General features: G+C 45.2%; 1 protein-coding gene across 1 annotated transcript in view; it reads left to right on the top strand.

Annotated features, from left to right (window-relative positions):
• Nucleotides 1–2,275: 2,275 nt before the first annotated feature.
• The window catches only part of LOC104123299 (guanine nucleotide exchange factor DBS), a 148,961-nt gene continuing 134,006 nt past the window's right edge, over nt 2,276–17,230 (top strand). Inside the window, exon 1 of the mRNA XM_009635536.2 lies at nt 2,276–2,417. Coding sequence (XP_009633831.1) covers nt 2,276–2,417 — 142 coding nt within the window. The remainder of the gene's footprint in view (nt 2,418–17,230) is intronic.

The raw sequence follows: 17,230 nt of genomic DNA, 5'->3' as shown, positions 1-17,230 counted from the left end.
CACACCACCTATCTGTGCTTCACAAGCTCGCACCTAGGGCAGATTTCTTCTTGTATCCCACTGCCAGTGTCAGGTCCCCTGGACCAGTGTCTCACAGATCTTCCTGTTGCTAAGCCACGTGGATATCGGTGGGAACAGTGTATACAAGGGAGGATGGCAGACAGAAGTGTATAGTCACAAATGCTGGATTCTCCCCCGTTGTGTATCTATGTAAGTGCAAGGTTGAAGTGCAATTATTCTGTGTATGTCAGATGTACACATGACCACGTTGTCAGAAAAGCTTATTTTCCAAGGTAATCATGTTTGCCTGTGTATGGAAGGACACCTTGAGCCCCTGTAATGGAGAAAAAAAAAAAAAAAAGACAGACTTTAAGATAAAACTGCTGGGTTATGTTTCTAGTGTTCTTATCTCATGATGACAGTTTTCTACAAATTAATTCTGCCTTCTGTGCCATTGCTTTCCCTATCTGCAAAATATTGCAGTCCCCTGGGGATTTCTCTATGGAAGCTCTAATAAATATTTTACAAATGCTAATGAATTGGGTCACCCAACAGCTCAGTGTGTAACTGCCCTCACTTTGCAGGCAGGGTTTTGGCAAAGGCACAGAGCAGGAGAGTGACCAGACCACAGATCTCTTACTTTTATGAGTGGAGATGCCCTTTATAGCTTCCTTTCATCAAAAGGAGAGGTGCTGAGACTCGCTGCTTCCAAGGTCTGGTAGCTGTTTTTCTGTGTGGTCAGTTTGTGCGTGCTGGGTTAGGGAGCTGAGGCAGCTTACTGTGAGGCTGGGGAGCAGCAGAGCTGGTGGGGGAGAAGCTGCAGAAGTCTGTGGAATGGGGAAGAAGTAGGGCTGAGTTGACTTCTGTACGCTTCAGCTTACAGGTGCTCATGCCTGTCTATCTAGTTACTCACCATTTGAGTAATGGCATGTGTGTTTATACGTGAGGTTTATTCCTACTGGGCATCTTTGCCCCCTCTAGTTCATCCTCTGATTTGTGTTAACTGGGCTTCTCCTTTCCCGCTTCATGTCTAGGGATCAGCTGTGATCCGAGAGGGCCATGAGCTGAAGGGCACTGGACGCAGCTATGTGAAGGGCTCAGAGGTGGTAGTGCTTGAGGCAGGAGAAGGCGAAGACTCCCTGGCCTGTGTAGAAGACCCTTGCAGGGAGCTTGTTCTGTGCTCGGGTCCCTGCAGTTGAGCTCTGGGTTGCAGCTCAGCCCTGATCCATTAGGTTCTCGGTGTATTCTTTGCACTGTCACCAGTGCTGGCCTTGTGCCTGTTCCCGCATCTCCTGTGCGGTCCCTCCTGACCCCAGGGAAAGGCTCCTTTTCATTTTACTGCGTCAGGATTGAGTGCTCTCTGCACTAAGTTCCCCAAGTACTGGTTTCTTCATGAGGCTCACTGATCAGTGTGTTACAGTAATTGTTAAAAAGGAAAAAAGTTAACTTAAATATCCATCACCTTCAAAGAGAGATTTCTAAATGTGTCTCGGATGTCTCATTTTGGTGTCAGACTGATGGATCCAACTTGTCTTTTTTTAATTTGTGTTGGGGGTTGCACAGCTAGCAGAGCATGTCTGCCAGCAATATTTCCCTTTTGTCCTCCATTTGCTACTCTGTTCATTTAGATTATCAGATCTTATGAGCAGGGACCATGCACAGCAGCAGAGGGCTTTTCTGAACAGTTGCAGCCTCCCAGTTACCGCTGCCAGACATATGAGTAATTGGTTGAGCAGCTCTGCGGAGCAGTCTCCTTGCACCGTCCAAGCTGAAACGCAGAAGTGAAAAAATCCATTTTCGGTGATGAAGAATCATAAACCCATACACCTGAACAGGACCAAAACTCATGAAGAAAAACCTTTTCTTGAAGAAAAATTCTTTGTGAATGTGTCTGGCATGCTCTTTAAGAGGCGTTCTGTGATCTTGCAACATGCTTCTGGGATCTTCTCTCTTCATCGTTGCTTATAGGGTAGCTTTAAATTAATGATAAGGAAGCCATTCAGGACATGGGATGGGCTGAGGCTCACAGCTTTCATTCTGAATGAGAGAATAAAGTAAACTGATACGGAAAGCAGGGAGGGAGAAACAAACGCAGTCAGTAAGCCTATAAAAGTCTTAGCCAATTGCAATGGCGAGCATCCTGCTGGCGAGGGTGGGTGACCTTGAATGAACTAAGTGGGATAAAGCCATCAGCCTGGACTGACGGCTGAAGAATCGGGCTGGATTCCAGCAAACAGAGAGCAGATTCCTGACAAGAGTCTCCCGAGCTGTGGCAATGGCTTCTCGGTGTCAGAAATGTGGACAACAGGTGCCCAGGAATCCACCTTTCACTGCTGTCCGGATAACAGAAGGAGAAATGAAATCTTATCATGATTTTATAGGAGGATGCATTAGACTGGAGCACATGGCAAAGAAAGGTATGTGCAGCATCTTTAAAAGAAATCACATCTTCTCTTAGTGGTAGCTGCCTTGAATTCCTAGGAGATTTGCAAAAAGAGATTATTTTTCTAATGCTTTCTCTGAGGATTCAGTGGTAAATGAAGACAACTGGCTGGATTTGGATATTAACTCAGGCATGAGGGCATCATTTGACTTGGCTGTATATTTCTGGGGTATTTGCAGTGATTTGACCTAGAGGAGGTTAAAATGAATGCTAGACTCATTCTGGGTAAGTGTTTATTTCACTTGGGTGTTAGACACTGAGGTTTCTGTGTGTGTCTGGAGCAGGTATTTGCTGTGCATGTGAAATACCTTTTTTGAAATGAATGTAAGGAGATGGGGCAGTGGGTATCATGACCCGGTTGACCCTGTCACCCTGTGCTGCTACATTACTGTGCAGAAAGTCAGTATCTTTCTCACCATAAAGATTCTAGTTTCACTGTACTCACAACAGAAGCTCGGACTATCGGGCTTTTTGTGCTCTGTGTGAGTCAATCTGGCTACAGGGTAGTATTCAACTCCGAGTGGGTTGCTAGTATAAGATGCTGGCGTCCTGGCAATTCATGCTAATTGCATGTTAACTCTGAAGTGGAGTGATGGTAGTTGAAATCTAGGCTGTTGACTCTTTAGTGGCACATCAAGATTGCTGAATCATAGAATGCTTTTTCTCTGTGTCAGTTGAGAGAAAGATTAACCAAGGGGCCCTTTGGCTTCGTTTGTTCTGTTAACTTGAATAAATACTTGGCAAACCTGAAATCCAGAAACTTAGAATGTGTTCACTAGTACATGGCAAAAAGATCCCCAAAAGCATATGCGATATGGTTGTACTTTCAAGTGGAAGTGTTTATTATGATTTAATTAGCTCTTCAGCAAAGAGAGTTGTGTTCAATCCGGTAAACCGAGAGCATTCTGCAGAAAGAGGTGGACCAGAAGCAGGTCATCTGCTGGCAGCTGCTGCTTACAAACTGGGGTTTGCAGATGCTTTCTTTAATAGGGCTCTAATGCACAATGCCAGGGTTTGAAAACTGCAAAGCCAGTCCATTGTACCTCTGCTTCTGTTGGCCATCTATCCATGCTGATTTTTGGGCTCAGCGCCTACCTATGCATTGCTGTAGTTGGCTGACCTTTCGGTAACACTGATGTTTCCAGTTGCACTCTTTGAAATGAGGCATTCAGAGTTCAGTGTAGCATGGCAGAAATGTCTGGTATCTGAGTTAAAGACAGAACAGAATGAATTGAAGTTCCTTCCTGAATCTTTGATTGGGTGCTTCCAGGTTGCTTATGACCCTGGGGACTGTGGGCCTGCAGGAGGCAGTGCTCGGGCATCTGCTGTTCTTTTTCTTCCTGTAGGTAGAGAGGGGAAGATGCTGGTAAGAGCTTTGCCATGGTTACTGTTCCCAGGGAAACGCCTTCCCTGCCTCTCATGTTGAGAGATGACCTGGCGTAGTATTACGGGTGGAAATCCCTTGGAAAATCATTTTCTGCTAGAGAACAGATAGTATGCCAACTCGTCGGAGCCTGTTGCCATTTTGTGTGGCAGAAAGCATCAAGCATCTCTGCTTTTGCATTAAATTTGACCAAAGAGGCCACAGGAAGGGCAGAAGTTAGGTTATTGCTAGGGACAAGGTGCCTTCAGGTGCATGTGTTAGAGCTGCATGAGCTGTGAGAATATACCAGTGATGAGTCTGCATGCAGTGACCGTATTGGAAGGGGACTATGGAGCTGGCAAGGTGGCACAAGAATTCATAACACTGCCTGGGTTCTTTGCTCCTGCTCTGAACTGACTCTGACCCTGTACTTACCTCTTGTCTTGTCTTGGCCTTAGTTTTCTTACCTGTAAAGTAGAAGCAGTGGGGAATTACCTGCCTCCATAGTCATAGCTGTGCCATCAGGATCCACTGTCCTCTGAAGATGAGGCCAGTTTCCTATTGCAGTAGGTGCTGCGTGAACACAGGGGAAGAAAGGTGATCTGTCCCGGAGGACTTGGGCTCTGCCTGCCCCATCTTGCTAGTCCTTTGCTTCTAGCAAAGACTTATTGACGAACTCTAGGGGTGGATGTGTGCCTTCTTCTCAGGCTGGGTCTGTCTGAACATAGTGGCGATGCAGGATCATGGATCTCTGTGGCATGTTCTGATCTGACTCTCACTGAGGGGTACCCTTTCTGCAAGGTAAGGATCCAGCTGGAGTGCTGCCGGGGGCTAACTGGCTGGTGCTTCAGGCACTCCAAAGTATGAAGCGTTTTTCACATACAGACCACATCTGTGGAGCTCTGTGAATATTTGGTGGCAACTTTCTCTCTTGTACTAAATATCATAACTAGAAGAGATTGAAAGCACATGGGTAACTGCAGCAGAAACAGAGGCCATGTGGCTGCAGTCAGGCCTGTGGGTAGCTCACCTTTGATCAGCTGTACCCCACAGCACGCAACGCTGCGGCGAGCTAATCCAGTTCCTAGATCGTGCAAGTTCAAGGCTTCTTTTGAATCCGTGTGATTTGTTCTGATGAGTGGTTAAAGGTGTGTTGTAGTCTTCTCTTCATGTAAAGAGATTAAAACGGTGGATGCTTACAAAAAGGAAGTGCCGCTGCGAGGGGGCGGCTGAAGGGCAGTTTCCCTATGGCCACGCGATGACTGCCCAGACCTCCGCAGCCCTGGCTCCCTGCAGCGGGCAGAGGAGGGACCTTGCTGTGTGAGCTGGCCAACGAGCGCTGAAGTCCCCTCTGGCGTCTGATGTACAAACGGTGCTATTCTGAGTGCGGGTACGTGACCTTGAGGCTCTGGGAGCTGCAGCTCCAAGGTGCTGTAACTGACAGCCAAGGGCAAGGAGTCCCCAGGAAGCCAGGCAAGAAATGTGGCAGGGACTCCAGTCCAGAGCTGATTCTCCTTGTACTGCTCTTGGTGCCCCACAAAAGAGATACTGAAGTTGAAAGCAAAGCACAGCCTCTTGTCCTGAAAGACAGCAGCCTTGGACAGTGGCTCATGTGCCTTTTCAGCACTGACATGACTATTCGTGTCACCCAGCTGCTGGTTCATGTTGTTTATGCTTGAGGACACCTCCTGCCAAAATGGGCCCCTCTGTCCCCAGATGCTCTTAATTAGCCTGCCTTGTTGTGATGCTCGAGTCCTCCAAGGGGACTGTACAGCTACTGGGGCTTAACGCGGATGGATGGGCTTTGGCTGTTTCTGTATGCTGTGGGGCCTGAGGCTGCATGCAGATTATATATTTTTAAGTGAATAAATGGGTGGGTTTTATCTGTGCTCAAAGCTGGTGGCTGTGTAGAACAGGGTAATGAGTCTGCAGGCACTAAAGGAGTATGCAGTTCATTGCTGAAGCTATTCAGGATTCTGCTGTTGCTGCAAAACCAGGCAAGATCCTCCTTGCCTGTCAGGTGGGGACCTGTCTCCTGTGGTATCAAGGTAGTTCTGACTTTGTCCATCTGTAGGACAGAGGAACGCCACGGTTCTGTCTGTCCAGCAGTCACGAGCAGTTGTTCTCGGCCCCACTGCTGTGCTGTGCTTCTCTTGCTGCTGGAAATGGAAAGCGGTTCTTCAGATCTGTCTGCCGGGGAGGAGAAGGCACTGAAGTATTGGAAATGGTTTTAGAGCAGTTAAGGATTTGAAGGTAGAAGCCTGCTTCTATGGCACTATCTCCAGAAGGAAATCCCATCGGAATTAAATCAGGCTGAAGTTTCTTGGATTTCTTGGTGCTTCTCCACCTTCAATAGTGAAATAAGAGAAATGCTTTCCTTTCCCATGTGGCTGACCTTTCTACAAAGGTGCTGGTTACTGGGGGAAGTGACTCTCGTGTGAAGAGTGAAATCTGCAGGGGAAGAGGAAGGTGTCTCTAAACCCCTTGAGACTTGGTCACAGTGCTTCCTTGTGCGTCGCTCAGAATTCTTCTTGGTTTATTTGCGTTCAGTATCTATTTTCTTTAATATAAAATGCTACCTAGGAAACCTGGGATAAATTTTTTTCAACTGGTTCTCACTGCAAAGAAAATAGTTAAAATAAAATACTCTGCTTTCCACAGAGGCTTTTCTAAGAAAAGATTCTTATCTCCCTTCACCTGTTCCCATCGATGTGCAGCCTGTTCCGTTGCTGTTGAACAATACCGAGCCCTGTTTACCTATTCAGAAAAGTCTGGAGAATGATGATAAATATAGGGAAGGCATAACTTGATTGCAGTTTAAAAAGAGGTTTGAGAGATAAGTAGTACTGAGAAGATCAAGAGAAAAAATTCTCAGAGGGCAGGTTATAGCAGAGGCCTTCTGGGTATTTATGTTTTTCCCTTCCTCCCATGATACCAGAAGAAGAAACAACTCAGTGAAATGGAAAAGCATTAAACACGGACAGACAGATTGCAGTAATTGGTAATGTTTTGTTACCTTGTGGGACTTACTACCACATGATAATAGCTCATTTTGCTTTTTTTTGTATTGCCTGAATTGCACTGTAAACTGCCTGGGAAGAAGATTTCAGGGGAAAATGGCATGGAGCATACCGGGAGGCTGGAGAGCGTCCGTGCAGAGCTCTCACCCCAGTTATGCCCGTGGAGCTTACTCTCCGATTTCAGCTGGTTCTGCTGCTTCAAGCCCTGCTTGAAGACCCACTCCTGTTGTGCTATATGTTGATTTTTGTGTACAAATTCTGCTGCTGCTCTGTTATCTAAATCTTGCTGTGGATCAGCATGCCTAGTGAGGTTTTCCAAGTCATGGACTCTCCTCCTTCACCACCTGGACATTATCTAGTAGAACTACTGGTGCTCAAGTATGAAAGAATGATAAATAAAGCTTGGTTGTAGCAGCCCAGCTTCCTATATATGAATATTTGAACTATTCCAGGTGTCTTGTTGCACAAATTTCTGATCCTGTTAGTTCATTCCGTTTCTCAAGGACAAGAAAAAAAATTCTCCAGGCTTTTACAGCAGACAATAATTATTGAACAAAGATTTCTTTTTTCACCTTTTTCTAAGCCAGGATGTCTCAGCAACTTTGTTCTGTGCAGAGACAGCAGTTTATTCATATTCAGAACCTGTTCCTGTGAGTCATTAAACTGGGGATTGCTGAGTTCAGGCTACTTGTCTAAACTCTTGAGTCACCACCTCAAAGCAGTGTGCTGCTGTGGAGGCCTCTAAGGAGCAAGGGTCTATCTACGTGGCTGAAGATCTGACTGTGAAATTGGGACACTGTTAATTAGCAAGGTCATCCTCTGCTAGTGTTGGGAAAAGCTGCGGCAAGATGGGAAGAGGTAAAGGAATGGGATACTGTTCCGTTTCCCTTTGACTTTGCCACTAAAGAAGGGAGATGTCAGAGGAAGGATGAAATTGGGGACAACTATAAAATTTTAAAATCAAAACCACAGTAAGAATCGACAGGCTGGAAATTAAAGTGAGAGCTTTGAAACACAAGCCAATTTCTTTGTGTTAGGCCAGCTTCAGGGAAGTAGTGGATTTGCAGTTGCCTGGAGTCTTTTAACGTAAGATTAAAGAGCTTTCTAAAATGCTGGTTTAATCCAATTCCTGTGAACTTCTTCTGTGTTCAACAAGTCAAACACAATGATCGTAGTGGTCCCCCTGGTCCTGCAGTGAAAGAATCTGGGAAGATGACCTCTGAGGTAGAGGTGCTTGGGTACGAGCCGTTCCTTGTCGTGCTTTTGGAGAGCCATGCGCACAGGTGAGCGTGTGGGGTCAGATGCTTGGATGGTGGAAACTGGGGTGGATTATGGAAATTGAGGATTAGGTCCTTTAATTTTATATTTTTTAAAAAGTAAACTTCCATATGTACTGCAGACGCTTACCAGTAACAAAACCTGAAACATCAGTAAGTATTGCTCTATTCTGTATGCTGGTGGGACAATACTTGGGTAGTAAAAAAATACTGTTCCACTGAGAGAGGCACAATGAAGCCTTCTGAGCCTGGCAAAGACACTTTACAGATTCACACTGAGATTACCTTTACTAATTATGCAAATGAAAAATGTCTGACACTTGTAAATCTTGTTTATGAAACTGAAAGTGCTGTCTGAGGAGCTTTCCTTTGAACATGTAGGGGACTGAGGGCCACTTCTTGGTGCCCCTTCTATGGAGAGTTCCAGGTTAGTCCTGTTTGTTTCTTCATGCTGTGCTACAAACATTGTGATGGTTTGTGTTGGTTGGCTGATGGGGCAAGGATGGAAACACTGTGTTATCCTTAAGACAGATCTGTTCCAGTAGGAGGATATCTTCACAGACATCTCTCAGTGGAGAAAACTGAGGCTGGCTGGTGACCTGGATTCCTCTCCCTGTGCCTCAATTTCCCTATCTATAAAATGAATGACACAGTCTCTTTTTTTTTTTTTTTTTTAGCCTGACTGATGGTAGGACATGTAGAAGAAACAAGATGTTCCTACTGCATCATGTATCCTAGGGGGAAGCTGCTCTGCTGCGCTCTAGGTAGTGACTTGTATCTAAAGTTACTGAGCTGCTGTGGTTTGTGGTAGTAAAGGGACAATTTCATCAATAAACCTAATGCTGAGGTGATGACCCAGTGTTGCTTCAGACAGCTATGGATGCTGTGTTACCGTTGTCGCACCAAGATGAAAGCACGTGTACTTTCTTCATGGACCTTGCAAACATGTGTCCTGAACAATCTGTTGAACTAGGGATGTAGAACTGGTTGCTCCCCTGTCCAAGAGCTGGTGTCGTGCTTGCAACCACATTCATAGGTCTTGTGCAGGCTTCTCCTTTGTCTGTAATGACAGTGTTATGCTTTGGTGCGCGGGTGTGCCCTGGGGATGGTGCTCCAAGGCAGCTATTCGCAGCAGCCTTTGGTTTCCTTTGGCCCCGAATACTCTGCTATTTAAAGTTATTTTAAAGAGCGCCCTTTCCATGCCTTAGTCTGAGCAAGCGAATCTGTGTTTTCCCGTGTTGGGGTGAACCTTTATCTGTTGGCACGAAGCTGCGAATGCCCCCAGGCTGCCTAAGGGCCGGAGCGGGGGGCTGCCTGGGAGGGAGGAGGCCAGCCGTCCCTCGTCCCGCGGCGAGGGCTAGAGCTGGGCTGCGGCGCGCGTCGCAGGTCTTGGCTGCGGTTTGCCTTCAGGCAGTTACTAAGCAGTTTGTGCTGTCTCCTCCAGGAGAGCGTCAGCTCTTGGTGCACCACTGGTTGGACCCAGGCCCACTGCCGCTCGCTCCCCATCCATCCCCTCTTCCCCGTGAGTTCATCGGCGCGGCTGCCAGCCTGCGGGGGGGCGGGAGCGTGTGAGTGTGCTGGGGTCGAAAGGGAAGCATCGCGCTCTGCAGTGGGTTCCTCTTGCTTTTTCTAACTGAGGTGGTGGTGACCGCTTGGAGAAGGCGGCTGGAGGGGCGGCCGGGAGGTCAGCTGTGAGCCGTGTTTGAGCCCTGCCTGAGGTGTATGTTCCGGGTGCTGCTGGCAGCCGTGGCGGCTGCTGTGGCTCGCTCTTTGTCTCCAACGGCGGTAACCGGGGAAATATTTTTTAGCTGAGTGGCCTCTGTTCAGGAGTGTGCAAGAAAACAGCCCTTCAGCTCCTGAGCCGCGTGGTCCCTCACAAATTATGTGAATAGGCTCCGAAATGATTTTGCTGGATGCAATAGTTCAGAGCAGAGCCAGTGGCTGGAATTTTTCTAAGATGCTGTTTCAGCTGTGAAACTGCCTGCTGGCAAGCTCTGGGGAGGAAGAAATGAAGCCTGCCATGCAGCCTGCCGTACCTCTCAGGTAGCGCAGTGTAGTGAGGCTGGTTTAGCTTTGCAGTTTGCTACACGCAGTTTTTGTTATTCATGATGGATGTTAACAGGACAGTGTGGGAACATGAAACCTTCTCTTGTTGCGATCTGTTCTCTGAGCAGGAATTTGTGTTCTAGCAATCCAGCGTTGTTGTGAAGCGCAGAGTTTTGGAGGATGATGAATTAACTTTTCTCTGGCAGAAATTAGAAACCATCAAGAAGTGTTTACTACTGAGGGACCAGACAAGGGGCTGTGCCGCGCTGCTGTAAGTCTGGATTAATTTCTTGAAGCTGTTGCTCAGATTAGACTTTGGCCTTTAATGCCTTTTATTAGGAACTTTCTGTTTTGGGTAGAGCAGGATATAACATCCCCCCTATAGTATCTCGGTGTGTGCTCTGTGAAATCAAGCAATGTCTGTCGCAAAAAAAAAAAAAAGATTTGCTGAGCAAATGATGTGGAATGGTATGTTCCTTTAGCTCTTTGCTGATTATGGGTAGGTCATAATGTATAGTGAAGATTTCTTAATCATCACTCTTAGGATTTTACAGAAATGTTATAACAAGTGTCTGCAAACAGGATGGGATATGAAGTCACCTAAACTGGACAGTGAGAGTATGTGCCTTAAGAATGTTGTATTAGTTTTTTAGCTTTTATTGGGAATAATTAATCAAGGACTCTTAGGTGTGTGCGTAGCTGTATGGTGCATTCTGACACTAAATAGCTGTTAAAATCCTTGAGGTATGACTGTAGATGTATATTTGTATGCACCAATGTATTTTTGTAGAATGTACCAACAGTAAATCAAAATACTGGCTTATCTTCACTCTCTTTCAAGTTTACTTATGTAGGAGAAAGATGTTGTGGTCAGGATATAACATCCCCCCTATAGTATCTCGGTGTGTGCTCTGTGAAATCAAGCAATGTCTGTCGCAAAAAAAAAAAAAAGATTTGCTGAGCAAATGATGTGGAATGGTATGTTCCTTTAGCTCTTTGCTGATTATGGGTAGGTCATAATGTATAGTGAAGATTTCTTAATCATCACTCTTAGGATTTTACAGAAATGTTATAACAAGTGTCTGCAAACAGGATGGGATATGAAGTCACCTAAACTGGACAGTGAGAGTATGTGCCTTAAGAATGTTGTATTAGTTTTTTAGCTTTTATTGGGAATAATTAATCAAGGACTCTTAGGTGTGTGCGTAGCTGTATGGTGCATTCTGACACTAAATAGCTGTTAAAATCCTTGAGGTATGACTGTAGATGTGTATTTGTATGCACCAATGTATTTTTGTAGAATGTACCAACAGTAAATCAAAATACTGGCTTATCTTCACTCTCTTTCAAGTTTACTTATGTAGGAGAAAGATGTTGTGGTTTTTTTTTTTTTTTTTCTGATTCACCAACCAGTTTAAAGGTATCTTCTTTAAAGACAAACAAAAAAAATCCCAGCCAAACAAGAACATCAAATGACTATTTTTCAAGAAGTGTTTAAATTGAAAAAGTGGCAAAGTCTTTTTCTCCACCCAAGGAAGTATCTACCAAAATCTTTTGAACTTGGCTTAGAAAGCTGAAATAAACCCTAGAGGGTGCATGTTAGCAATAGCAGCGCTGCATATAACAGTAGCAGGGACCCCTCCTGCTTGGATTGGTAACAGCCTGCTCGCCAATTCGATACGGAAGTAATTGATTTTTAAACTATAGATAGTCTTGGCTGAGAACTGTCAGCTTCACCACTTCTGAGCCTTGGGGTTCCCTGGGCTCAGATTTTAATTCTGTATCTGAACTTCCTGGCTGTTCTCTATTGTTTTGGATTAATAGATGTTTAACAAAACAGGGCTCCAAGCATATGTACACTTCCTCTATAGCTTCAGTGCAGCTGCACATGGACTTTGCTTTAGGCACATGCCGGACAGGTCTGCTGAATTAGCACCCACCTGAAAGTCTGGATCTAAAACTGGGGAGAAGTTCAGGTTTGGATCCAAAAAAACTGTGTTTCACTTACATTTTCAATGTAAAGAAGGAGCATGCTGGGCTCCCTGTGACTTGAAAGTCATGGTAAGCGAGTCCTCGAAATGTCCTTGCTGTTTGCTAATGGCTGGTGTGATCTGGAGGGCAAGCCAGAAATCTCAGTTATGTTGACCTGCAAGGGACTGGGAATTCTAATTCTCCCCAGGGTCCCTGCCGTCAGCCTGTCTCTAGTACTTACCTTCTTAGTTAGACAGCATTCAAATGTCTTCATTTGACAATTCAAATTCAGAGGTTGCTGCTAATGTCTGTTTTGAGCCCCTCTTGAATCTTTCCTTCAGTACGCTTCAAGCAAAGGTGTGTTAATGGGTTTGCATCTTTAGGGGGGGTAAGGTTTTCCAGTTACCGCAGTGGCCCAATATACCTACCCAGGAAGCTGAAGTGTGAGGGAGGGGATTTCTGGCTGGGAGGACATGACTTCAGTCCTTCGATGTAAACAGCTCTCCTCTCGCTCCCTTCCACATCAGCCACAATAGACTCCTAATGTGTACTGTGCCTGCCTGTACAACCAACTTGTTTAACTAAGTCCATAACCACTCCTGGGGCATGGGAAAACACCACCACTAAATGGATCTTTTCAGTCTTTGACCTCTCCTTTCCTGTAATTTTATGTTAAAAGTGAACACTGTATTTAGTCGATGAGATGAACTGAAAAATGCAGTGGCCCAAAGTAACTTGAGCAATCTCTGCTGAAAGATGTAAAATCTGAAGAAATGTTTAATGTGCTGGCAGAGCCAAGCTCACGTTAAGCTGTGTGTCCTTCCTTAGGCTGTGCAGAATGTTTCGGAAATGCCGATTGTGACAGTGTAACAAAAGGAGAAAGCTTCAGAGCAGATCGACTGTACAATAGGAGATCACATCAGGCACTGTTTCAGCTTCTGCCCAGGTGGACACTGAGGGTCACAGGTCTTTAAGCTCTTCAGAGAAAGGTGTGCATTGCGAACCTTTCCCTCTTCCATGGACGTTGTTTGGGAAAGCTTGCAAGGCAATTCCATCCACACCGTGGCCTAGCTCCTAACCTTGCTTGTCCAGATTTCTCCTATGTTAGCGTACACAAAGTTGGGTTTGCTGTTGCAGTTAAAACCACCACACTTTAAGGATGCCTCCAAACATGAACCAGAGTTACTAAAAAATTCTTAGAAGAATCTTCTGTCTTGGGAAGTTAGTTAGCAAACTTTGCTATGAAACTTGGTTTTAATGAGAATAGAAATTGCATTTAGACAAATATACTTTATAGGCTTTACAGTTGTGCTTGGCTAGCAAATGATCTCTGAGAAAAGATGACACCAGTACTTACCTATGCTGCATTTTGGCTTTTGCTCTAAGCTGACCTAAGTGCAATTCTCTGCTGGAAGAGGTAGTCCTGGCCTTGCCATTTCCTGCCTCGTGCCTTACTAGCACTTGCACCCTTCAAGCTCCTTTGCAGAGAACTAACCCAGGCAAGAATCAATCCACTGAGAGAAAGATTGCTTCACTTTACTTGCATTAACTTTTTTCCTGGCTTAGTTTTCAGTTGACTCAACATGGGTTAGCAAAAAAAAAAAAAAAGAGGTGGTGGGAATGTGCAGAAGAAAAATGATGGCATTTCCTTTCTGTTTATAGCTGGATTTTTGGTTCCTCTCTAAAGCAAACAGTCTGTAGTGCCAGCTTGTATCAGTAACTGATCTTGCTGTGTCTCTGTCTGGGCTGGAAGAATAAACAGATCTTTTCCAAAAGTAAACAAAGGGCACAAATGGTGAGAAAGACAAATAAATAGAATTAAAAAAAAACAAACAAACAAAAAAAAAAAACCCAAAACAAAAACCCAAACAAACAAAAGAAACCCAAACCAAGAGCTGCTTCCTCTGATGTAATAACTTTGAAGTTCTTTTTGGCCTTCAGGAAGGGAAATGTTTTGCTTAAGCATTTGCATTGGGAATTCTGGTGGGATGGAATATTTTCAAATCCTTTAGCCTTAAACCTTATCAGTGAGGACATGCAAATTTGTCTCCTTAGTGTGTTTAATTCTTGAAATTGAACTTAGCCCTGCTAGGCTCTTGGCTCTCTGTTGTTCATGGCAAGCAGGCACAGGACTTGGCAGGACACCTGAACTGTAGGCATTTTGTGACTTTGGAACTCTGGGTTTGAGTGTTGCCTTTTAAGAAGAGTAAGAAACAGATAACATTAGGTGTCCTTTCATGCTCTTAAAAGGAAATCTCTGGCCTTATGCTTAACCCTGTCTGACTCTGTTGTCACATCAGCAATCTGATTTTTTTTTTCCCCCAAATCCACAGTTTTTATTTGAGTGCTGTGAGGGTCATTCTTGACTGAGCTTGCATGGAGTAGAAGTATGCTAATGTACTTTTATTTCACTCCCAGCTGTCTGTCTTCCTTGCAAACTACATATTATAAGAGATGAACTTCCCTCTGGAAATTTGTGACCCGTTATTTCAAGATTAGTGACTTCAGGTGGGGGATTGAAGCAACCCCCTCTATTCAATGAACATCTGGCAGCTGTAGGGTTCAGTCACTGGAAACCAACCCCCCGCGGCCTGTTACGGCTGGTTGCCTTTGGTTGTCTTGCATGGAGCAGCAGGCACTGCTGTGTCAATCTGCTCCACGAAGTCCAGTTTTTCACTCCAGCAGGTCATCTTCCCATGCTGTTGGAAACCTTTAGTTGCCATTAGCATGTAAGCTAGTTTCTCTCTGCTCAGAGAAGAGGAGGAGGAACAAGATTGTATTGTTGCTTTAATCGGCTGCTGTTGGCGTCCCTATCAAGGTGGCAGCCTGCGGACTGGGCTCCAGACCTGCTGCAGGAATACGTATGGCCGTGGTGAGAAATAAAACAGGGATGTGTGTGTGTGTAAGCCCAAGCATGTTTTGTTCTTGAGTGAGGAATTGTGAAGCATAACTGCATGGCTTCCCCCTTAAAGGTGAGATGGCACAGTTGCAGCTAGTCTCCCTAGAGATCTGGGAGGGAGGAGAAGCTGCATCAGACAGATGGCTGTAGTAATGGCTCTTCTTTTTCTGTCCCTTGGTAGAAAACCTTCGGAAGCAAAACTCCAAAGCCTAATTCTTCTGCAATGAAACTGGTCTCTGCTAGGAATTGAATTTATAGCAGCTTAAGAGGAGGACCAAGCGTAGATGAACTGACTGTTTCAACTTTTTTCCTCTGGTATCACATCCTTATTCACATTTTAATTGTCCTGGCAAATTCAATTAGCTCAGGTGATAAAGAACTGCGTGGTAGGTGTAAAGGTCCAATTTTGACCTATGGAGGGGGTTGGCATTGTTTCACATGATACTGTCTGATCAATTAAGTTTTTTCTCTCTTAAATTTGAGAAGCTCTGTGTAACTGCTTCTTCAATTAAAAAGAAAGTTAGGGCCACAAGAATAATCACACAGAAGCTAGGACATGCCTGAGTCAAGGTTGCCAAGATAACAGTGTTCCAGCTGCTTGACTGGTGCGTGCTTTGATACGATCTTTAGTTGCGTGGCTATACAGACTTGATCAGAGGACAGGACCGCTATGTAGTGACTGGGGCTGTCCAATCTCTTCTGCAGATATTGGCAAGGTACAATGAAGCAAGACAGTTGTCGAGCTCCTGCAGTTTGTCAGATTCCTAAAGCCTTCCTGTTGAGTTTGCATCCCCGTGTGGTGAATTAAAGCATGCCTATCTTCAGTAAGCTCTTCTGGAGTAGTCAATGAACCTGCAGCTGTTGGCTCGACACCAGCCCATGTCAGCCTAAGGCAGGGTTCTCAGCTATGGTGTCTGTCCCACAGGGAAGCGGTAGGTTTCTTCTGCCCAAGGGGCTGAGCACTGCTTCCTGCAGGCTTGTGGCTTGAAGTGCGTGGTCCAGGAGGGATACATAGCCCCCTGGGATAAAGTCAGTGGAACGTATGGATGGAGTAATGGTCGCTAATTGAGGCAAAATGTCATGGCTTTAAAAGAAACCCAGACCTGTGTCTTTTGGTTTGCTTTTAAGATTTTTTTTTTTTCAAGATTTCTTTTAGTCAAAGATGAAAAATGTCCTTCAGTAGTGCCAGGTAATCATGTTTCTGAGGTCTGGGACTTCTGTTGCGAAGTGATGGTGTGATGGTGTTACAAATTCATCGATACTGGAGAGTAACTGCCTTTAAGCACTGTCCTGGGGGAAGATGTAAGAGGGCAAATGCGACCTTGGTGCTGTTGGCTTACAGCTGCTGACATTTCATAGCCACATGATCTGACTTGCCATTTGGGCTCACGAGGCGCCTTCTCTTGATTACTCAGATTTTCCTCAGCGTCCTGCTAGTTTCTTCTGCTACAGCTTCTTTCCCCAGTGTGGGAGCTGTACTCCCTTACTTGAATGCGGATTCCTAGTCACCAAGCATGTTTTATACCACCTTCCTCATCATTTGAATGTCTTCTGCTGAGCGTGGGTTTTACAGCAAATACCGTGAGGCTCATCTTGCCCAGGCAGGGGATTTGATGAGAGCTAACTGGCACTCTTCAGTTCTTATTTCTATTACTTCAGCTTATCCTTACACCACAAGGTTCTTTTGGTTGAAAAATGATATTTAGAAACCAGAAACCTAGTATTTTTAGAGCAAGCTAATAAAGCAGCTGTGTGAAGCAGGGGGAAGGGGGGCAGGAATTTCTGTCTTGCTCAAGACTGGTTGATATTCATGATGCCTTTATATTGGCAAACATGAAAAGCAAGCAATTGTACCGACAGGTTTGTTACCCTGGAGGGATGAGCAAGCCTCTGAGAGGCTGGAGATGGTGGCACCCTTCCCAGTTCACTTTCTGTTTCTATCGATCCTCCTTGTGATTCTCATCCATTGTAGAAACACTTGCTCTGTTTTTGCAATGGTATGGCACAAGCTCTGTCCTGGCTACCCAAAACTGAGTCTACCGGTGGGGCTGCACAGCTGTCACAATATCTTTGCATCTCCTGGATGCTGAAATCAACAGTATTTTCTTCAATGGATGCTCCAGTGTTTTTCAGTTCTGAGAGTCCAAGCTCTGTTTTAACTATTATTTGGATCCCCCCCCCCCCTACTTCTGGGTGGGGGATTCGCTGGTT

This window comes from Egretta garzetta, unplaced genomic scaffold (assembly GCF_000687185.1).
Source record: "Egretta garzetta isolate BGI_Z169 unplaced genomic scaffold, ASM68718v1 scaffold663, whole genome shotgun sequence".
NCBI classification, from domain to species: domain Eukaryota; kingdom Metazoa; phylum Chordata; class Aves; order Pelecaniformes; family Ardeidae; genus Egretta; species Egretta garzetta.
The sequence above is the reverse complement of the archived record's forward strand: the minus strand, read 5'-3'. Positions and strand labels throughout refer to the sequence as shown.